Here is a 21,169-nt window from a genome sequence, read left to right on the forward strand (position 1 = left end):
TACTATTTCAATAAACTAATGTACAAATGAAATAAGCTGTATACATTTTTAGAAAATCCCAACTAGACATTTGCCATTTAAATCTAATATATATAACCAAAAGACGCCCGCAGTAAGAATCAAATAGTATCGCTTTATTGATAAATTTCAATACGAATTCAAAGTGAATTTCTATCGTATAATGCACAAATCTTATTGTTAGACAATTAATGCTATTACTCGTACAGTTTACGTTTCCGTTTCCGCTCTCTGCGGCTTAATCCATATTCGTGTAAACTCGCTTAACTTTAGGGTACATGCAAAACAATCACAAATTGTCTTCAACTTGGGCAAAGCGGGTTTACGAGTGTGTGTAATCCATGATTCTATTATTTTCTCTCAGTGTATGTGTGTTTGTGTGTGCGTTGAGCAAAACGTTGACGGGCCAAAAACACTCACAATTACATGATTTGAATTCACAATTAATCGTACAATTACTTCAAATGCGACGGTATAATAGTATAGATCGGAGCATAGAGTTAACTATTCTGTTTGCTTGATTTCTGGAACTACATTTAGTTGGTTGCCGGGGGGCTAACGCTTAGTAGAGTTTTAAACAAAGGTCTGTCTCTTATTCTCCCCAAAACAAGTGTACCGAAAACAATCGATTTACTTTTGGATCTGATTGCGTAGTCCTCAAAACCCACCCACTCTCCATTACTACGAATATCTTTCTGTCAGTTTAAGGCACTTACTCAAGAAATCGCGATTCCAGAGCGTCCCTTTGGGGTTAGTGATTCTCTTTAAAGTATTACCTCGGAGTTTCGACCAAAACAATGTGGCAAGCTAAACGGCGAGTATGTGTGTGGGTGTCCTTCTGTACGTGTATTCATTTGTGGGTGTGCAGTAGGGTGGACCAGTTGGTGCAAACTAACCATCAAAAACATATTGCCGCATAGACTTTATTATTCGCAAAGTATTTGGCCAAAACTAAGTTATACAAGTACAAAACGTCATCATTTCATTATTTTAAAGCTCTCTTCAATGGTTTTTCTTTAAAAAAGATGTAGTGTCAATACCATACAAAATGTGTAAATATATAATCGTACATATGTAGCTTCTCTTACAAAAAGTCGTCATAATCCAGATTTATATTTGGCTAATAGTGGTAAAATTGGAAATGTTTTAACTTTATTACAAAGCACAAATTCCACTAATTTTAGGGCGTAATGTTGGTGAGCCTTCGCATAAATTACTCATACGCTGTTGCAACAGGTCGTATGAGTGATGTACATTGAAACCATATCGTACTGAGAGTGCAAGCCTTAAATTATAAATAGAACTATGGTCCACCCTAGTGTGCAGCTATCACCTTGAGCACTTAACGTATTTTATAAATGTATATGCTCTATAGCAAGTATGACAAATATGTGTGTTTCGGATATTTCACGATACGTTTCGCAGTTCTCACAAGTCTGTACTCGGCTTACATATATAAGGTAATATATAGTATAGTTCGTTAATCATTATGTGTATATGCATAGACACCAATAGTTGTTAATCGTTAAGAGTAATATGCAAATTCTGTATGTGGCTTTTCTTTCGCTTGTTTTAGTTAGGAATATGTATACGCGTATTGTTGTAAATATCTAACATAAATTCATACATGAAGCACACTTGGGTTCGGTTTTCATTAACTAGTTGCTAATGTGGTTAGTAATTCGTTCAAAGATTTGCATTTAACAAAATATCCATTATGTTAACAATTTGATTTTTAATTTTTTTTTTCGGTTTTCTCACTTTCTTATTAATGGTTTTCTATTTTCAAATATATATATTTACTGTACGAAGTTGAAGTTGTTAATTTCTTAATCTTTGTTGTATTACAGTTGCTTCTTCCTCGTTGTTGTTCCCGCTGGTTCTTTATTAAAGAGTTAGAGAATTAGACCTTCGATTGATTATATGGAATTATTCCTTTCTATATCCGTTTCTTGTGGTTTGCAGTTGGAAACCATTGTAGCATTGTTTTGGGGTATTCATTGAGTTGGCTTAATTGAAATACTGAATTGCTGAACACACACAGACAAAATTATGTACGTTACGATCCTTAAAAATAGCATTCTCATCCCCACCATTGATTCCGCATTCGTTTTTGTTTCGGTTTTGTCTCAATTAATTGCGCCACGAAAATTACAACCTCACTTAACAACTAATGCACTTCACAAAATATCCAAGGGCTCCATTTCATCGAGATGCGAATCATTAATCAATCAATTATGTCATCAATGAATCAATTAATCAAATGTATCTCTGTATATAGGCATGCAAGTACTTATGTGTGTATAATTCGGTTTCTGTTTCGCATCGAGGCGATCAAAACATTTCTGAAGACTTTCTTGTTCACAATTGTTCTTAGTTCTTGTTTGCAAAAAACTTTGGACGTTTGGTATTCTTATTCAAGTTGTAATAATTAGACAAACAAAATGCTTAAAGCTGCCCACAAGACTTTGTCTACATCATTTTTAAGATATTATAATTACGTTTCTCGTTTGGTTTTTATTCGTATTCGTATATATATTAAGCTTGCTGCAGCTGCTTAATATTTAAAAGACACACAGTATGTAGATGAAACTAACTCTAGGATTACGGATACTACCACTCTCTAAATGGTTTTCTAGGTCTGTGATTTTTCTCTTTTTTTAGTGTTTCGTTTTTTTTTATAGTTTTCAGTAAGGCATATGCACAAGGGAAGGACTCGATCATCGTCGCCTATATCGTTGGATATTCTGGATACTAAGTTGGTTGAAACGAAAGGGAAAACGAAAACACATAACTAGGGGAAGACAATACGGGGGACAATTGTATGTATGTACAGTACATGGTTTACAATTGGCTGCTTGATATGAGTATTTAAGTTAAGTTTAACTTTAGTTTAGTGCTTTGTTGGTGAGAAGCTAGAGAACAAATAGCCGCGATCCTTGACCATATCTATACTAGCTCGAACTTAGAGATACTTTCGCACTGTTACAGACTACACGTTAAAACTCCTTCAATTAGATTTCATTGCAGTAGTTATTGCTGTTTGGTTGTCGAGGTGTCCTGCTGATTGTGATGCTAAAGAATCGTATAATTAACTTGTTCAGAGTGTCTCGTGTTGGCTGTGTTCTTTTGTATTTCCCAAATGGTGGAGGCCATTAGTTGAAGTTTCATAATTTGTTTAAATTAAGTTTGCTTTATCAAATACCCTGCAACTTCATTTAATTATCACAGTTTTTCATCAGAGATAGTTTAAATGTTTCAATATTTCTTCTTTTAATTCTTATTTCTGTTATTTCATTTTCTTGGTTGTGTTCGTTCACATTTTGTGTTGCTACAGTATGCAAGTAAAAAGCAAGCGAGTTGAAATTTGTGCAAACTTGAGTTCTATAACTAAGCATTTTATTTTAATCGGCAAATAAGGATTACTTTGCTTTTGCCTAGGATGTGTGGGAAGGGTTTTGGTTATTAATGATTTTCCACACATCTATGCCTGATATGCTGCCCGCTCTTTTCTCGATAATCTTATAGTATACATACTCTAGGTGTCTAACTTTTTGTTTGTTTCTTTTTTTCTTTTTGGTGAGCAAGTCGTCTCGTGTAAAACAAACATCGATTTTACTTTTAAAGTAGTTTCTGTTTTATTTTTTATCATAATTAAAACGTAATTATTTGGAAGCAAATGATGGCATATTTGTTTAACTTCTCCTTAATATTTTTTTTCAGCGTTTTGTTCGTGGTTCTCTGCACGTTTAAAACACAAACATTTTTCAGCGATAACTTGAACAGCGCAATTAACACAATACACAAAATATATAAATGTAAATTTAAAATGTCTTCTTGGAAAGTCTTCTTTTGAATTTCTCATTTCGTTTGGTTTGGTCTGGTAATTGTATTTACGCATAGTTAGGGGTGTATAGATCGGGGGTGTAGATCATTCATGTGGTGACAAATGCCGAGTGTTGTCCTTTCGTTATGTTTATTATCCTTCTTCTTTTGTGGTTTGTTTTTCATTGTTTTGTACTTTCGACAAAGAATATGTTTTGTTATTTAAACCGATTTGTATACAAACAAGGTAATAATGGCAAAAGACAGAAGTATATAATCATATACATCTCTAATACATAATGCGTATGTTTGTGCTTGCAGCATGTGGGTATGTGGTGTTGAACGTTTTGGTATTTTGGCATTGCTTTTTTCGATTTCAAAATACATACAATAAATACAAGTCTCCAATTTAACAATACAAGTATAAGTGCGGAGTTGTCCATATATTACGTCACCACTAGTTGGAGGGGATTCCACACAATAGGAGGACGATAATGGGCGACTTTGCGATGACGTAATTTACTGACAGCCTCCAAAAGTGTATGTATATACATACATACATCATATGAATAGATAGATAATCCTCATCTGATCGAGCTAAAACGAATACAATACAAATATAAACTAAGCATTCTAGACGTTGCGTGAATTTTGGTACTTTAAGTAATGCTCATAGGTTGCCTAACACATTGAGAGTATTGAAAGTAAAAGCGTACTAAATCGACAGACTAATACATATTACAAACAAAATACAGTTTTCTTAATTAGGAAACATGAAGGAAGTGTAATAATAAAAATAATTGGCAATACGAGCGAGGAGCAGAAGGAATCAACAATACACTTTTTACTGTGAATATTTTTTTTTAGCTTTTTGTTGTTTTTGTTTTTTTTTTTTTTTCTTTTGTTTGATAATTTGCATTTTGGTTTTGGGCGGGCTTCGGCCTTTTGCTAATACACAAATCTTTTGTTGTACTATGCAGCCTGTTATATATGTACGTATAGTAGTAGTATGTGGTATATATTTATATAAATATGTATGCATGATAATGACCAAAGAGCAAATCAAAGGCGTTTTTACAATTTCTCGTCGACACAATTGCGCTTGAATGATGTGTGGTGTGGTGAAGAAGTGCATTTATGTGGTCGTAGTTGCAATTTCAACATTGTTCGTCTTGGCGGCAGCGGCCAATTTCTGCTGCTCCGTTGTGATGTTGGCTTCGTGGCCATCCACGTTGTTGCTGCTGATATCGTTGGCATGATTGCTGAAAGGTAAACCCATCGTTTTAATTACAAGTGCAATGTATTTAAGTAATAAATGGTAAAACAAAAAAATTGAGCTACAAACCAATACATTGCATAGGTGTAAACTTGTTTTGCATTTTAAATAGATTAAATGTATAAACATTTTATATATACATATGTACATACCCACATGCAAAAGGCTTAACTTACAATTCATTCACTTTGCTGTCGGGTCCATTTGAAATGGGAGTAATTTGCTCGGTGTCCGCAGGACGATCCGCACCCAGTGGCTTGGTCCACATTCCCTCATCGTCCTCATAGTCATCCTCGCCGTCCAGCAGTACGGATTGCAGTCGAGTAACAATTGCTGCAGTCTCCACCACGCTCGACTCGGCCAGCTTATCGCTGATGGCCTTCTCCACGTTGGCATTATTGTCGTACTCAGCCTGCTGATCGTCGGTACACGCTAGATTATCCTGAGCGCCCTTGCCCACAGCGAGTCCAATAGATTCAGCGGGTTGGCGCTCCTCCTCTGGGTTCACCTGTGTATCGGATGCCAGCGCTGGGGAAGAGTCCTCCTCTTCCTCTTCACCTGGCGGCGCACTTATGGGCATACCAAGATCGCTGCCAAAGGTGCTAAAGTGCGCATCAAAGTCGGCAAAGTTATCCGAATTGAAATCCGTGCCCCAGTTGGCAGTGCCCGTGTTAACCTGCGAAGGCACGCTGGAAAGGACGGCAAACTGGATGTCCCAGGGGTCAGCCAAGTTGTTGAGCGTGTTCGAATTTTTGGTGAACATGCCGTGCCCATGGCCATCACCACCGCCCGAGTGGTCACCATGCTCATCATCGTCATCATCTTCGTCGTCAATGTTTCGACCAAACTGGAACCGGTTCTGATCTATGGCAAAGAAGATGTCTTGCAACGTGTTATTCAGCTCACTACAATCCACTTCTCTGTACGGCTGATTACCAACGTTCCACGCATTTATCTCGCCAGTATAGTCATTGGATCCATCATTGTACTGATTCTCCTCGTGCGGATTGCAGTCGGCCAGGAGCTTGGTCTGCTGTTTAACCGCCAGCGAAAACTCGCCAGTTTCCGCATCGATCAACGATTGCCACAGCTTGACCTCATCTTCATCACTTAGGCTGCTGGTGATCAGATCACCGATATGTTCAGATTCTGATATACAATTCGTAATGTGACGCAGAATTTTGATAAGGTGGCCCATGTAGCCCAGGCGTCGACCCTTCTCAGCATTTCTTAAAGGGAGAACAATTGTTATGTGGCAGATAATTAGTCACTTTAAGTACTTACTGCGCCTGCGCATTGTGCTGCCACAAATCGACCAGTTTGGATATCAGACGACAGTTTACAATTAACTACAAATCAGCGCGAATTAAGTTTAGTTCGGTACAAAAGTCAACTAAGACTTACATGTGATTGCATTTCAGAAGGCGGAGGACTGGGAACGGTCTTGGTCTTGTCGAGATCATTGAGCGTTGCCTCCGATTCCTGCTGTTCTGTTGGAGATTCACCATCCACCTCACTATTTTTCGCATGATTATCCTGGACTTGAGGTTCTGCGCCCTCAGAAGCTTTTGCTTCGGCTGCGGCTTCCACATGGCCCGTGTGTTCTTCATGCTCTTGGTTTTCTTCTGCGGTTGCCTGACGCTCATCAGGCGTCTGGGCAGCCACTTCCTGCGCAGCTGCCACTTCGATTTCGATGTCGCCCCCTTCCTCATCCTTGCCGCCCTCCGCCCGCTTCGCATCGTTAAGAGCGTTCTTTATCTCGACTTCGGACTCCTCCGTGCCCACCTTCAAAAAGGCATTGATCAGGCAGTCTGCAGTGAAGTAATCCGTAACCTCCGTGGATGCAGTGTTGTTGTTGGACAGCTCGTTGTAAAAGACCACATTCAGTGCCTTCTCCGTTTCTGTGTGCAGGAAGTTGTTCCAGCAGTACTGCTTGAAAAAGTCCAGCAACAGGCTGAAGTACTCAGTCGCGCAGATTCTAAAGTATAAAAATGTATTATTAATAAAAGTTAACCTTTCTATAAAGCAGTGACTTACGCCTGCTGAATAGTCTCATGCTTGGTCTCCAGCAGAGCGGTGAACACGCGACACACTTGCAGTCGAGTCTTTCCAAATGGGGGCGTCAACACGGCGGCCGTGGTTTCTAGTGTGGGTTTCTACAAGTCATAAGATAAACAGCTGGTTCTTTGTAAAAAAAAGTTTCATGCTAACCGCAGGCGGGTTTTTCAGTATGTGGACAAATTCCTGGAGGCGTGGCGCCATCACATTGATCACAGTCTCCTGGACTTCCTGGTGGATTTCGCGCTCGCGCTTTTGTAACAACCGCTGGCGATCCGAGTTGGGCTCATCTCTACAAGAAAATATGTACATCAATTAAGATGAGGTGACAAATTCATTGGCAGCATAACTTACGTGAAGGTAATTGGCTTGATTAGCGTAAGTACAACCGATATTCCTGATAAGATGGCGCTCTCCTGAGCGTTTGGTTCCAAAATCACATTTAACAAGGCTTCAATTGTGTCCGCAAATTCGATCGTCTTCAGAATGGGGTTGGATCCATCGAAGGCCGGCTCAAACGAATCGTTCTCCTGCTCGGTCTGGCGCATTAGGCGCCCTTGGTTAATAAGATCACAGAAAAAGTCGGCAACATTTGCATGTTTGTCGGTTTCTTGAGGATTACGCAATATTGCAATCAGTCTCTCAACAATTTTATCTTCAGTTAGCCACTGTTAAAAACAATATTCGATAAGATTTGTGTGCCTAGGCGAAGCTCTTTACCGGACTTACTTCGAAAAGGTTCCGCTTGAGTCGCCCACCCTCGATGTCCTTCATCATCTGCATTATTAGATCAGGTATGACCGGTGTGTCAAAGTGTTTACAAATGAAATCCAAAAAGGTCTTCTGCGATTTAATATACTCCAGGAGTTGTAGGCACATGTGTTGATACAAAAACCAATCTTGTTCAGGCTTTTTGGTAAAGAGCATGCTAAACGTTTTGCTAAAAAACGACGATAGCAATGGATTTAACGGTGGTTCCTTTTCCAGATATGAATACAGCAGCTGCAGCGTCTCCGCGTCGTTCAGTAGCTTCTCATCCAGGGACGGCAGGCCGCTAAAATGGCATGGGCTATAGAATTCTGGATGGCAACGGGCATTCAATTCTTACAGTGTGAGTATCTCACAGGACATGTTGGCATAGCGGAAACGCTTCGACATGGGCACATCTTCAGAGGGCTCGGTCGTGATCAGCTCCACCAGACGCCGTATGACATCGGGACGTGTAAAGTAGTTGACCAGGTTCTTCTTTTGCGTCTTGCACTCCTGCAGTATGTCCTCCTCGTCCAGAAATTCCTCCAGCGTGGAGTTCTGCGAATGGCGACGACGCGTAACTGAGACATTTCCACTTTATCAGCACGGATCGAGTCAACCTACCTCCTTCTCGAGCAGCGCCTCTATATTCGCGGAGGGCGCATAACCCTTGTCCCAAAACATTTTTCGCACGTACGTCTTGGCGGTGACACTTTCAGTCTGGGGGAAACAAGATCAATCTTCGCTGGACTCGCGGAACGCTGATGACTTGGCATGCACGGCTCTGCGGGACGGGATTGGAGATTTGGATAAGCGGAATAGCGCAATTAATACACTGAACACAGGCTAGACTCAGCTCGACACTCGGCTCTCACAAAGTAATGCGTAAATTTTTTGTAATTATGCCAAGCAGGCCCCACATATACACTACGAATGCGGGCCGAAAAATGGTTGTATGCCGGTCGTTTGGGCTTGCAAGGGTTGGGGGATGCTTGGGCCCACACTTACGAGTTGGCTGGACTTTGTTTTGTTCACTGTTTGTTGCACTTTTGATTGTTTTTCAACCGAAAAAACCACGCTATAATTTTCTTCACTGCTTCGTAGAGGTGGACAATATTCGATTAAAGGGTATATTAACTCAGTCTGATATATGGGGCCGATCGACCGTGTCCTCACGTAGTCGGTTATCGATTATCAGTATTTCAACCTGTTCACACGATAACCGCTGCACATAATGTAATAACTAAAATACATACAAATATGTTTTATGATTTGTTATATGATAATTTAAATTCTTTCTTCTTCGTTCTTTCAAGTATTTATTTCATTAAGCTCTGTGATATTAAACAATCTAAATGGTATTCTTTCTTTTCATTTTTGCCTGAGTTGCTATTTAATAACTCTGTTTTTGATTTCCAGAACATTAAGATCCGCCGGTTGCAAGCGTTAAATGTTAGCAGCGGAGGTGTGGCATTTGGTGTCCGATAAAGATTTTTTTGTAATCGCCTATCGATTTGGCGGTCATCGCACATTTGTTTTTCCGAATTGTTGTTTCGCAATTTACAATGGATGGCGTTGTTTTGTGCGAAATTGCGGATGAAGTACCTCCAGAAAGTCCCGAGGATCCAACGGAGTTCCGTTTTGGAAAGAGGCGATGGGTGTTCAAGGATTATCTCGTTGAGCATCAAGAGGAGATTCTGATTTGCATCGACAAATGTGCGTAGACTCTGAAATTGTTTAATTGCCCTTATAAATAAGAAAATATTTCAGGCCAGAATGCTCGGACAAGAAAGCTGAAGTTTATGTCCATTCGGCAGGAGTCGGGCTCCTGCATCCTGGTGCTCTGCCATGAACAGACCCATGTTCGTGCACGTGACATCGAGATGGAAGTGGGAGAACAAATTCTGCCCCTTTTCTTTAAGGACTTCAGAGGCAGTCTGGAGTTCGAGGTGGCCCAGCAGGAGAAGGAACACAAGCGTCCTTTAAAGACATATGTAACCACCAAGTTGTACGACGCCCTCTACGAAAAGCACCGCCAGACCATTAATGTTGAACAGGAGCGTTCCCTAGACCTGCCGAAAAGATTTCAATCTCAGCTACGCAAGTACCAGCAGCGCACGGTATCTTGGATGCTGGGGCGGGAGCAGCAGATAACTCAAGTGCCGGCCAACTTCATAGTGCTGCATGCCATTGATGGTAGAAGTCGCGTCTTCAAGCATAAATACTGCTTGCAATTTTACCCCTTCGAGGAGGAGATTCCCAAAATCTCGTTGCCGCCGGGTGGCATCCTTGCTGACGAGATGGGCCTGGGCAAGACCGTGGAGTTCCTGGCCATGCTGCTGATGAATCCGCGCCCACAGGACTCCTTCCGAAACGATTACTGGCACCAACGCCTCGAGGAGTTTTCCGATGAAGTGCCATTAAAGCGGGCACGTATAAGTAAAAAAGACGAGGTTTTTTGCATCTGCACCAAGAAACACGGCAAACGAGTGCAGTGCACCAAATGCCATCGATGGCAACACGAAATATGCATGACTATTTCAGATACATCAGACGTACCCCACATGTGTCCCAGCTGCTGGTCCGAGTTGGTGAAGTCTGGCGAAAGGCTTGTAGAGAGCGGCGCCACCATCATTGTATCTCCGAACGCCATCAAGATGCAGTGGTTCGAAGAGATACACAAGCATATATCGCCATCACTTAAGGTGCTCCTTTATTTCGGCCTACACTCAACCTTCTGGGTTAGTCCTTTCGATCTGGCCCAATACGATGTGGTGCTTACCGACTATACGATTCTGCGTAACGAAATATACCATACGACGGACTTTAAGTCAGACCGCCAGATGCGCCACCAACAAAGGTACATGCGACCCAACTCCCCACTTCTAATGGTAAACTGGTGGCGCGTTTGCCTGGATGAGGCGCAGGTAAAGCCAATTTTTTACTTTTGCATCAACGGCTTACTGAATATTTTTTAAACTACCCACACCCAGATGGTCGAGAGCAACACTTCAGCAGCTGCCGAGATGGTTAGAATGCTGCCGGCCATTAATCGTTGGGCTGTTACTGGCACAATTGATGAATTGCCTCCTCTTTTGGAGTTCGTGGGCCGGCCAGAAGTCTGTAGACCACCGGATGCTTGGCAAACCGTCGACAAGGCCTTTCAGCTTAACTACAAGTGTGAGCCGCTGCTGGAACTTCTCGAGCATAGTTTGTGGCGTACCTGCAAGTCCAAAGTGGAGCACGAACTGGGAATTCCGCCGCAAACGGAAGTTGTTCACCGCTTGGAGCTGAGCAACGTGGAGTCCCTGTACTATCGGGAAGAGCATTTAAAGTGCCACGAGCAATTCCTTGCTGCTGTGGCCAAACACACCCGGCACAACGCAGACAATAGCTCCTGCCTGGCGTCGATCTCTCCACAACTGCTGCGCATCATCCTGAAGCCCTTTCTCCGCATTCGACAGACCTGCTCAGTACCAGTCGTGTTCAACAGCAATGTGTCCAGCACCGACTACCTGCACCCGCAGGATCTGCTGGCGCGTCTGAAGTCCAACAATGAAAACGAGTGTAAGACAGAGCTGCGCAGCTGGGCATCCTCCTACAATGGACTGGCCGCTATATACTTCATAAAGAACGATTTCCCCCAAGCCATCAAGTATTATAATCTCCTATTGAAGCTGGCGAACGAGTATAACGAGCAGAATATATCGTATGTTTCATTTTTCATTAGTCATACGATACAAATATAATTGAAATATCATTTTACGTATTTAGTGTAGATAGTGTGCTTCAAATTCATGCGATATACAACCTTCTGCAGGCAAGTGCACTGGCTCCCGCTAAGCACAAGTTAACAGAACTGGAGCACAAAAGGTATCAGGCTCAAATGAGCCGACTGGAGTGGAAGTATTTGGAGGATAATACACGTGTGCTGGAAAGCGCACTCAGCAGCTACAACGAAAATCTCGAAGAAGTTTCCGAGCTGGAGAAACGATACGAGGGCAGTACAGTGGATCTGCTGGCGACGATGGTGAACCACAAGACCTCTCTTCACGATGCTATTTGGAACAAAGTGCGGGATGACTTCTTTCGCCAAAGCATCTCTGTGGAAAAGCTTGAGAATATCAACTCCATGGCCGGAATGCTTTACTATATGGATTTATGGCATAATAAGCTACAAAATCTTAAAAGTACTTTGATCGCTGAGTTTGAATTCCTTAAAGGAGTTATGCAGCAAGCTTGTGAGGCTATCAAAACAGGAGTCTCACTCCCCCAGGAGATAATCAACTTTATAGAAACCGTAACCGTGTGTCATTTGGCAGATATTTTGGTGAGTTTAATATACATATATACTTGTATGTCTAATAAACACAAATTTAATAGGACGCAAATAAGGAGAAGCCAGTGAAACCCAAGAAGCATCGATTTTGTCGGCTGTGCCTGATTCGCGATTCATTGAATCAATTTGAGTGTCTTCTGTTTGCCAAAAAGCTGGATGAAAAGGCTACGGCTACTGAGGGCTTGGAAAACCCGAGCATGGAAATAAGTCTCATTAAATGTAAGCAAGCGAAAAAACATATTTGAAGAACAGGAATAACTTAATTCTATATCCAAATAGCTATCTTTGCCTTCCTGCGGTCAAAACAAGATTTTAGTGAATGGAAAGAGGAATGCCAGAGCAAACTGGACTTGCTGTCCTGCCTACAGGACTTGGTCAAGTTTCAAATCAAGTACTGGATCGAGGTGGAGTACATGGTCAAGGCTTTCGACGAACTGGAAATGTGCAAGATGCGCATCCTCCTCACCGACGATCCTGAGGAGCAATCGAACTACAGAATACTGGCGTGCCAGTTGGACGAGCAGCTAGAGTTCAATCAGTACAATCTGCAGACATCGCAGTTGAACTTTACGAGACTGTGCGGTCGTTTGAAGTACCTGAAGCATCTGAAAGAGGATTCCTCCGATAAACCGTGTCCCATCTGCCAAACGCAAGATGACGTGAGGGTAAGTGGTCAAAATTTCAACCAATTTTGCTACGCTAAGGACTTATTGTTTTCGGTTTAGTATGTGATGATGGTATGCGGGCATTTTGTCTGCCAGCACTGTCTGGATAGCATGAGGAGGAAGAACGGCCGAGCCGGCGTTACAAAGTGTCCACTTTGTCGGCAAGATTCGCCACAGTAAGGTTTTGCCATTACCCTTTACAGACACCTCTTGTAAACATGTATTTCTTATAGGTTGTATTACTCGGTTCGTCCGGGTGTCCATAAGTCAATTATTGGTGACTTTTCTACAAAAATTGCAAGTATTGTGGAATTGGTGCTGAAAATTAAAGGCGAAAATGAACAGGAAAAGATTATAGTATTCTCCCAATGGCAGGCGATTCTCATTGAAATTGCCAGAGCGCTCAGTCTCAACGGCATACAATTCCGCAACAAGTGCACAAATAAGGACTTTGATGATTTCAAGGTATTTAGCTTGCTATTCAATTTCAATTTATCACTGCTTAACATTTTGCCTCCTTTAGAATCCGTATAGCAATGTCACCTGTCTACTGATGCCACTGTCCAAAGGCTCAAAGGGCTTGAACCTGATCGAAGCCACACATGTTTTCCTCGTCGAACCCATTCTTAATCCGGGCGACGAGCGCCAGGCCATAGGTCGTATTCACCGATTTGGACAAAAGAGGTGAGTGCGCGCTATTTATGTGCACTTGCTGTTAGTTTCAATTCGATTGCTTTTAGACCCACGAAGGTGCATCGTTTCATTGTGAATGGAACGGTTGAGGAGAATATTCTATCGCTAATTACCTCAGCCGATGACACGACCACGCTGGGGACTCACTGGGATCTGGAGAACATGACACTAGACAGTCTTAAGAAGCTATTCATACTCAAGGAGGAGTAGAACAAAGGAATTTAAAACAAAACATTCCGATTAGAGTTAAGCGCTCAATAGGGCTAATTTATTTTTTAAGCTACTAATATACAAACTTTATATATAAATATATAACTGCCACAATTCATCTATTGAGAAAATGTTGCAAATAGCAACTCTCAATTTAGACCAGAATCATTAAACTTAAGTCGAATTCACATAGGTATATTTTGTGTTCTCCTGAATAATGTACAGTATTTTATTTGTACTAGAATTAAGGACATTATATTTAATTGCATTAAAGAATATTTTTTGCTTAAAACTATATCATATCCATCTTAAACACACTCTTCTCATAAGGATTACAAGGTATTGCTTTTCACAAAAAAAACCCAGGATTGACCTTCTTTGACAGCGTTAAACGCTGGCCAAATCTCAGACATGATCGATTTTTAAAGCATCCAAAGTGGTGCCATCGGCATGCGCTTTCTGAGCGTAGTAGCCATCGTAGGAGCTTTGCGCCTTGTCAATCTCCTGCTGATGCTGCAACAGCTGCAGTTGCTCGTAGGCAGCCTCCTGAACCTTGCGGCGCTCCTCCTCCGCCAGTCGCTTCACCTCGTTCTCTTCGAACTGCTGCGCCTGGAGTTCAGCGGATGCAGCTGCTCGCTCCGCCGCTGCCTCCTGGTACTCGTCGTAGGAGTGCAGGCTGCGGTCACTGCTTTCCAGCTTGTGCAGCGAGGATAGCTGCTCCTTGGCCGCCTCCGCAATTTCGCGCCGCTTCTCCTCCGCCTGGCGCTTCGCCTCTCGCTTGCTGCGTTCCTGCTCTTCCAGCTCCTCGCGGGCGGCATAGAACTTGGGCGAAATGACGGGTGGACGGTTCTCGTGGGTGCGCTGGTGGCGCTTCAGCGCCGTCTCCTGGCGGAAATGGGTGCCGCAGGTCTTGCACTCAAAGGGTTTCTCGCCCGTATGAATCCACTCGTGATGCCTCAACGTTTGGGCCTTTGCGAATCTTTTGGGGCAAAAGCGGCAGGCAAAATCTTTGACCTTTTCGTGTATGATCTTATAGTGCCGCTTCATGTTTCCGATATTGTTGAATCCCTGACCACAACCGGGGCAGATATGTTTGCCCTCCTTCTTGGTAAAGTTCACCTGCGGCGACCATGACGGCACTGAAACAGAGGGTATGGGATTCACAGCAGTGCCAGCCAACTGTGCCAGATCCACTCGTTGTACGCGACGTGGATCTTTGGGAATGGTGGCCACGGATTCGGCACACACCTTGAGCAATTCGTCAGCAGCGTTTCGGGACATGATCGGCTCAATGGATTCCCCTTCAACTGGTGGCGCGGGTGGATTGTCGAACTGTTCACCAGGCGTCTCGCCCATTTCCACCTGCCGCTGGCGGTAGGTCTCAATAGCACGAAGCACGCGCTTCTCATGAGTCTTCAAGTGCTTGGTCAGACTCTTAGGATAGAGAAACTTCTTCCCACAGACCTAAGAATATTAAAAACAAAACGTTGCAATGAGGATGCTGGCTTAAAAGATCTTTCTACCCTTACCTTGCACTCGCAGCGCTTTTCCCCCGTGTGCGTCATCTCGTGGATCTTGCAGGCGTGTGACTTGCCAAAGGTCTTTCCACAGTATTGACACGCATAGTTTTTGATCTTCTCGTGCACGATCTTAATGTGGTTGGCCAGACTCTGCTTGTTGTGCGAGGCGTGCTCGCATATGTGGCACTTGAACTTCTTCTCCTGGGTATGCGTCAGTATGTGCGTGTTCCATTCCTGCCTGGTGGTTTTTCCCACCCCACAGTACGGACACACGTAGTTCTTAATGCCCGCGTGCCGCATCAGATGATCCTTTAGAGCACTATTGATCACGAACCTTTTGCCGCAGATGTTACAGGGGAATGGCAGCTCCTTGCCGTCGTGCTTGTACATGTGCTTCTTGAGCGCCATGGGACAGCGGAATACCTTCTCGCACTCGGTGCAAGGGTAATCCCGTGGAGGCGCCGCTGCCTTGGTGATGCCGTGCATCTTCTTCATGTGAAAGGTGAGTAGGCGTATGCGCGGAAAGGTCTTGCCGCAGCCATCGACATTGCAGGAGTGCACCTCGGATAGCTCCGTGTGGGCGTGGTCGATGTGAAGTCGTAATCCTCCAGCGGTGGTGAAACCTGCAAATGCATGTGGTTAAAACGAGAATGCGATTTGGAGCCATCATTACACACCTTTCCTGCAGGTTTCCACTTTGCACTGGAAGGGCAGGAGATCGTTGTGGTGCTTCATGTGCTCCTCATAGCGGATGGCCTTCTTGAACTTTTGGTGGCAAATGTGGCAGTCGATGATGCGGTGCAAGTGGCGTTCGCCAGGCGGAATCCTCTTGCGCCGGCTCTTTGACTTCTCTCCGTCCTCGTCCTCCTCCTCGGAGCCTGATGGGAACTCTTGGTCCTCCTCCTTAATTACAGCTGCCTTTGCTTTTGGTATCATCCGCGAATTATCCCGCAAGCGCTGGGCCAAAGGCACATCATCGTCACCATCGCTACTGTTGGGCTCAAAGTCCACATCTTGGTCAAAGTCTTCTTCGCTCTCCTCCGAGGATTCCGCGGCAAAGATGGTCATCAGATCGGCAGCGTCCAATTCATCTTGCTTCACTTCCTTCTCCACCTGCTCGGCCTCCTTGTCCACGTGCTCCAACATCTTGAACACATCCTCCTCGTTCTCGATCATCTCCATTTTGTGGTCCAGTAGCGGATCGAAGTTGATGCGATCCTCCTCGTCCTGCCCCACCAGCTCAGTCTCGTTCCCCGCCACGTTGAGCAAATCAAAGTTCTTCATCTGCGCACTCGCTGGCGGGCAAAAGACGTTCCTGGCCACCATGTCCTGGAACTTTTGCACCGAGTCCACGCACAGCTTTTGGAACTCATGCAGATCGTCCAGCCGGCTGAAGCACGGCGCGCACAGACACTTGGGGAAGCCATCCGACTGCTCCACGGCCAGCGAAGTGCAGACACACAGCTTCTTGGCCAATCCGGGGATCAGGAACAGGTCAAAGGATCCTGCGCCGCCGCCATTCTCTGGCAGGCGATTCAGGCAGATGCGACACACCGCGTGCACCGAGTACTGGGCTGCCTCGGCCTCCTCCTCCATGATGCCTGTTCCAGGGGGAATCTGCTGGCCAAATCCGCGGAATATTAAGCCGAGAAAAACTTTACGCGTCAGACGAACCAAAACAAATACCAAAAAATACCTCACAGTAATGCCAAGTACAAACAGCTATTTAAAAGCTAAATTATTAAACTGGCTTGAAATATGGATAGCATCAATAATTAATTGTAAATGTTCTAAAAATGTGTGCCGTTTTGAGTGTGATTTTCTATAAATATATGTATTAGCTGAAATTAAAAATATAGTTTTATATATGTTTCATACAAGTTGCATGGCTAGTGGAATGTAGCTAAAAAAAAGTCGAGTTGGCTGCACTACGGCTCACCTCTGTCTTGTTTACCAACAATACCCGCTTACCAGCACTGGAGAGAATTTGAAATTTAAATGTTCAATACTTATTACTGTTTATTATATTAAATCATTGTTAAATGAATACAATTAGTAAAGTACAAACTTAAGAAGTTTAAAGGGGGGTTTAAATACAATAAAAGATCAAATTATGATTGCAAAGTGACGAAAACTAGTTGGTAAACCTTAGAGACCTATAACTCATATGTCCTTCATAGAAACACATAATGAAAGGATCGGAAACGGAGGCGTAGACAGGTTGGGTTTGCTCGCAAACATTTCCATTTGATTCTGCCGCTCACACATGGTCCAACTTCAGTGCGTCCACCGAGGTGCCCTCCGCCTCCGCTTTCTGCGCGTAGAAGCCGTCGTACGTGTTCGTCTGCTTCTGCAGCTTGTTTAGCTGCTCGAAGGCAGCCTCCTGGATCTTCCGGAGCTCCGCCTCCGCCTTCCGCTTGGCCTCGTTCTCCTCGATCTGGTAGGCCAGCAGCTCGGCGGTGGCCGCTGCCCTTTCCGCCGCCGGATCCTGGTACTGCTCAAAGTTCTTCGGCTGCTGGCGCTTCACCGCGGTGCTGGACTCCGCCTTGGGACCAGCCGGCTCCTTGGGCTTGCCGGGCGGACGGGGCGGCTTGTCGTGCACCTTCATATGCGTCTTGAGCACCTGCTCCTGCCGGAAATGCTTGCCGCACACCTTGCACTCGTAGGGCTTTTCGCCAGTGTGTATGTACTCGTGGTGCCGCAGGTACTGCTTCTTGGCGAATCTCTTCGGGCAGAAGCGGCAGCAGAAGTCTTTGACCTTTTGGTGCACCACCTTGTAGTGCAGCTTCATGTTGCTCACGTGATTGAAGCCCTTGCCGCAATCCGGGCAGATGTGCTGCCCCTCCTTCTTGGTGAAGTTCACTTGCGGCGACCACGAGGGCAGGTTGACCGATGGAATTGGGTTGGCCACCGTTCCAGCCAGCTGGGCAATGTCCACCCGCTCGACGCGACCACGCAGGTGCGGACTGGGCTTGGCTATTGTCGAGGATCCACTGGCCCCGTCGCCCATTAAGGCATTGGCCCCCTGTGTCTTGGGCAGATCACGCTTCTCGTGCGTTTTCAAATGCTTGGTAAGGCCCTTCTCGAAGAGGAACACCTTGCCGCAGATCTTGCACTCGCAGCACTTTTCGCCGGTATGACTTCGCTCGTGAATCTTGCAGGCGTGTGACTTGCCAAAGGTCTTTCCGCAGTACTGGCAGGCAAAGTCCTTGCGCTTCTCGTGCACCACCTTCACGTGGTTGGCCAGCGCCTGTTTGTTGTGGGAGGCGTGGTCGCACTGCCGGCACTCGTACTTCTTCTCCTTCGTGTGGGTGAGGATGTGCTTGTTCCACTCCTGGCGCGTCGTCTTGCCCACTCCGCAGTACGGGCACACATGGTTCTTGATGCCCGCATGGCGCAGCAGATGGTCGCGCAGCACACTATTGATGGGGAAGCGCTTGCCGCAAATTTCACAGGCGAAGGGCAGCTCCTCGCCCGTGTGCTTGTACATGTGCTTCTTGAGGGCAGTGGGGCAGCGGAAGACCTTCTCGCACTCCGTGCAGGGGAAGTCCCTCTGCGGGGTGTCCACCTTGTGCACGCGTTTCATGTGGAAGCTGAGCAGCACGGGCCGGGCAAAGGACTTGTTGCAGCCCTCGTAGGTGCACGGATGCATGGCCGATGTCTCCGTGTGGGCGTGCTCCACATGGACGCGCAGTCCATTGGCGGTGGTAAAGCCTGGAATTGGAAAATAATCACATAAATCTACTTCTCGATGATCTGCATGCGGAGTTTACCCTTTCGGCAACTCTCGACGGTGCACTGGAAGGGTAGCAAGTCGTTGTGATGCTTCATGTGCTCCTCGTAGCGAATCGCCTTCTTGAACTTCTGGTGGCAGATGTGGCAGTCAATCAGGCGGTGGCGATCCCGTTCCGTAGCTGGAATCCTCTTGCGTTTGGGCTTGTCCTTGGGATTGCCATCGGAGTCGTCTGATGAGCTTGTCTCCTCGGACTCATCCTCCTCCTCCTCCTGTCTCTTGGCAGCCGACCTCGGCTTGCCCTTCGCCTTAGAACCACGGGTGGCTCCACGCCGGCTGCGCTGGGCCAGTGGAATGTCGTCGTCACTACTGATTTGGAAGTCTTCGTCGAGGTCGTTGTCGTTGCCGCTCTCAAAGGAGTCATCCTGAGATACTCGGCCAAACGGCTGTTCCATCTCCATCTCCACCTCTTCCACCTCCTTTTCGACGGACTCGAGCATCTTGAAGACTTCCTCCTCGTTCTCAATGATCTCGATTTTGGAGTTGAGCAGCGGATCGAAGTGCACGTTGTCCTCCTCCTCGCCCGGCAGATCCGCCACGGCGGCACTGGTGTCCAGGACATCGAAGTTTGTTTGGCAGGCGAAGGCGTTGCTGGCCACCAGATCCTGGAACTTTTGAACGGAATCGACGCACTGCTTCTGAAAGTCGTGTAGGTCGTTCAGCTTGGAGAAGCAGACGGTGCACAGGTTCTTAGGGAAGCCATCCGCCTGCTCCACGGACAAGGAGGTGCACACGCACAGCTTTTTGGCCAGACCGGGCACTCGGAACAGATCGTAGGCCGCCGAGTCGTCCACCGCGGACAGGCAGGTGCGGCACACCGTGTGGATGGAGTACTGGCTCCCCTCATTCATTTTGGACACTCAATTCGATGCTGGACGATCCCGAAAGCCAGAAATCGCGAAAACCACAGCAATTCGAAATGTTCTTTCGCCGAGAAAAAAATCCAATACAACACACATTTGTGTGTACTCGCGTGTGCGTGTGTGTGTGCGCTCGTCAGCAATTCGGGTTATCGATTGCCCGCACGCGACGAGTACACTCGCTGAAAAACTGCGCAGCTCTAGCACTCGCCACACACACTCAGGCGTTTTGTTTTGTTTTTCCCATGCACATGCATATGCGCAGCGGAGAGGGTACGATGGGCGTATTAGACCCAGCGAGTGTGTGTATTCGCAGTCAAGTCACACAGTCGAGTGACTGCCTGACAGCTACGAGCACAATACTAGCACTAGATCAATACAAAGAGTCTGAGAATTTAAAATAAAAAATATAACTGCTTTTGTTGGAATATTAAATACATTTTTAAACAAAAATAAATTATTATAAGGACTTTTAAAATTCATTAAATTGTTGGTATGTCAATAAATAAGGTTGTATGTTTCTATGAATCGTTTCTATAGCAGCTTTATTCTCACTTGTCAAGCTGAGTAAGACGTTTACCAATAAAAATGGAGCAACCAGACAAGGAAGTACAAGCTCTCGAAGCCGAAGTTAAAGTATTGAACACGGAACTGGCACTACAAAATGCCGGGAATAGAAGAAATAGGCTTAAGCGGGAGATCGCAGAGTTGGAGGAGGCCATGGAGAAGCAGAGGATAGCATTGGTGAATGCCAACAAAAACAGGAAGGCAGCTAAGACAATTATCTTAAGTCTGATGGATTTGAATCAGAAGGGCGGTAAAACCCCAACAGTTAAGTCACCAACTAAGTTTTGAAGAAGTATTACATAAGATAACCCGATTTGTTTTAGGGGTCAAATAGTCCTTCAGACAATGAAGGATCCTCTGAGGATTTCGACTTGGATGAAGAATAGAAACTTTTCCAGTAAAAACCCCAAAATGTTCACCAAAATGTTTCTTAATATTCGATTAAAAATCAATTATCATCTTTATTTGTCTAAATTTAAAGAACGGAATATATAAAATAAAATTCAGCATAACCATCCAGATGGATTTCAGCTAAAAAGGACTTATTTTTATTTAAATTAAGGTTTGATTAAAGTTCGTGCGGGCTAAAAAAACG

General features: G+C 44.8%; 5 protein-coding genes across 8 annotated transcripts; 2 read left to right on the top strand and 3 right to left on the bottom strand.

Annotated features, from left to right (window-relative positions):
- Positions 1-113: 113 nt before the first annotated feature.
- LOC6736993 (serine/threonine-protein phosphatase 6 regulatory subunit 3) lies at positions 114-9,091 on the bottom strand. Of its 2 annotated transcripts, XM_016170114.3 has the most exons (12): positions 8,936-9,091; positions 8,552-8,711; positions 8,286-8,485; positions 7,907-8,231; positions 7,532-7,845; positions 7,331-7,469; positions 7,157-7,275; positions 6,524-7,097; positions 6,404-6,468; positions 6,056-6,348; positions 5,296-5,983; positions 114-5,105 (listed from the first exon to the last, which is right to left on the bottom strand). In XM_016170114.3, the coding sequence occupies exons 2-12, from the start codon at positions 8,609-8,611 to the stop codon at positions 4,979-4,981; spliced, it is 2,904 nt and encodes a 967-aa protein (XP_016030617.1). In that variant the 5' UTR covers positions 8,612-8,711; positions 8,936-9,091; the 3' UTR covers positions 114-4,978. The 2 variants fall into 2 exon arrangements, with proteins under 2 accessions (XP_016030617.1, XP_016030618.1); XM_016170115.3 differs by having other exon boundaries at positions 5,296-6,348.
- Positions 9,092-9,411: 320 nt separating this feature from the next.
- LOC6736994 (E3 ubiquitin-protein ligase SHPRH) lies at positions 9,412-14,129 on the top strand. Of its 3 annotated transcripts, XM_002083805.3 has the most exons (10): positions 9,412-9,643; positions 9,698-10,854; positions 10,921-11,636; positions 11,702-12,257; positions 12,311-12,485; positions 12,546-12,931; positions 12,992-13,107; positions 13,165-13,396; positions 13,455-13,615; positions 13,672-14,129. In XM_002083805.3, the coding sequence occupies exons 1-10, from the start codon at positions 9,493-9,495 to the stop codon at positions 13,832-13,834; spliced, it is 3,813 nt and encodes a 1,270-aa protein (XP_002083841.2). In that variant the 5' UTR covers positions 9,412-9,492; the 3' UTR covers positions 13,835-14,129. The 3 variants fall into 3 exon arrangements, with proteins under 3 accessions (XP_002083841.2, XP_016030620.1, XP_016030619.1); XM_016170941.3 differs by lacking the exons at positions 9,412-9,643; positions 9,698-10,854 and having other exon boundaries at positions 11,518-11,636; positions 11,748-12,257; XM_016170942.2 differs by lacking the exons at positions 12,311-12,485; positions 12,546-12,931; positions 12,992-13,107; ... (1 more) ...; positions 13,455-13,615; positions 13,672-14,129 and having other exon boundaries at positions 11,748-11,931.
- LOC6736995 (zinc finger protein 85) lies at positions 13,865-17,186 on the bottom strand. Its single transcript, XM_002083806.4, has 3 exons — positions 16,032-17,186; positions 15,364-15,977; positions 13,865-15,298 (listed from the first exon to the last, which is right to left on the bottom strand). Exons 1-3 carry the CDS (start codon positions 16,948-16,950, stop codon positions 14,240-14,242), a joined length of 2,592 nt encoding a protein of 863 aa, XP_002083842.1. The 5' UTR covers positions 16,951-17,186; the 3' UTR covers positions 13,865-14,239.
- Positions 17,187-17,355: 169 nt separating this feature from the next.
- LOC6736996 (zinc finger protein 182) lies at positions 17,356-20,340 on the bottom strand. Its single transcript, XM_002083807.4, has 2 exons — positions 19,128-20,340; positions 17,356-19,068 (listed from the first exon to the last, which is right to left on the bottom strand). The coding sequence occupies exons 1-2, from the start codon at positions 19,996-19,998 to the stop codon at positions 17,615-17,617; spliced, it is 2,325 nt and encodes a 774-aa protein (XP_002083843.1). The 5' UTR covers positions 19,999-20,340; the 3' UTR covers positions 17,356-17,614.
- A 142-nt stretch (positions 20,341-20,482) lies between these two features.
- On the top strand, positions 20,483-21,168 carry LOC6736997. The gene is made up of 3 exons (XM_016170943.3): positions 20,483-20,500; positions 20,571-20,838; positions 20,898-21,168. Exons 2-3 carry the CDS (start codon positions 20,596-20,598, stop codon positions 20,958-20,960), a joined length of 306 nt encoding a protein of 101 aa, XP_016030621.1. The 5' UTR covers positions 20,483-20,500; positions 20,571-20,595; the 3' UTR covers positions 20,961-21,168.
- The last annotated feature ends 1 nt before the right edge of the window (position 21,169 follows it).

The sequence above is a fragment of the Drosophila simulans genome, chromosome 3L, assembly GCF_016746395.2.
Source record: "Drosophila simulans strain w501 chromosome 3L, Prin_Dsim_3.1, whole genome shotgun sequence".
In the NCBI taxonomy this organism is placed as follows: domain Eukaryota; kingdom Metazoa; phylum Arthropoda; class Insecta; order Diptera; family Drosophilidae; genus Drosophila; species Drosophila simulans.

Bases quoted from the DNA above. Each gene is read 5' to 3' on its own strand.
- LOC6736993 (XM_016170115.3), bottom strand. From the start codon at position 8,611: ATGTTTTGGGACAAGGGTTATGCGCCCTCCGCGAATATAGAGGCGCTG. The intron at 7,276-7,330 runs GTTAGCATGAAA...TATGACTTGTAG, and splicing joins TACTGAAAAACCCGCCTGCG to AAACCCACACTAGAAACCAC. The intron at 7,098-7,156 runs GTAAGTCACTGC...TTTATACTTTAG, and splicing joins CATGAGACTATTCAGCAGGC to AATCTGCGCGACTGAGTACT.
- LOC6736995 (XM_002083806.4), bottom strand. From the start codon at position 16,950: ATGGAGGAGGAGGCCGAGGCAGCCCAGTACTCGGTGCACGCGGTGTGT. The intron at 15,978-16,031 runs GTGTGTAATGAT...ATGCATTTGCAG, and splicing joins AGTGGAAACCTGCAGGAAAG to GTTTCACCACCGCTGGAGGA. The intron at 15,299-15,363 runs GTAAGGGTAGAA...TAATATTCTTAG, and splicing joins AAAAGCGCTGCGAGTGCAAG to GTCTGTGGGAAGAAGTTTCT.
- LOC6736994 (XM_002083805.3), top strand. From the start codon at position 9,493: ATGGATGGCGTTGTTTTGTGCGAAATTGCGGATGAAGTACCTCCAGAA. The intron at 12,932-12,991 runs GTAAGTGGTCAA...TTTTCGGTTTAG, and splicing joins AAACGCAAGATGACGTGAGG to TATGTGATGATGGTATGCGG. The intron at 13,108-13,164 runs GTAAGGTTTTGC...TATTTCTTATAG, and splicing joins TGTCGGCAAGATTCGCCACA to GTTGTATTACTCGGTTCGTC.
- LOC6736996 (XM_002083807.4), bottom strand. From the start codon at position 19,998: ATGAATGAGGGGAGCCAGTACTCCATCCACACGGTGTGCCGCACCTGC. The intron at 19,069-19,127 runs GTAAACTCCGCA...TTCCAATTCCAG, and splicing joins CGTCGAGAGTTGCCGAAAGG to GCTTTACCACCGCCAATGGA.
- LOC6736997 (XM_016170943.3), top strand. From the start codon at position 20,596: ATGGAGCAACCAGACAAGGAAGTACAAGCTCTCGAAGCCGAAGTTAAA. The intron at 20,839-20,897 runs GTTAAGTCACCA...GATTTGTTTTAG, and splicing joins AGGGCGGTAAAACCCCAACA to GGGTCAAATAGTCCTTCAGA.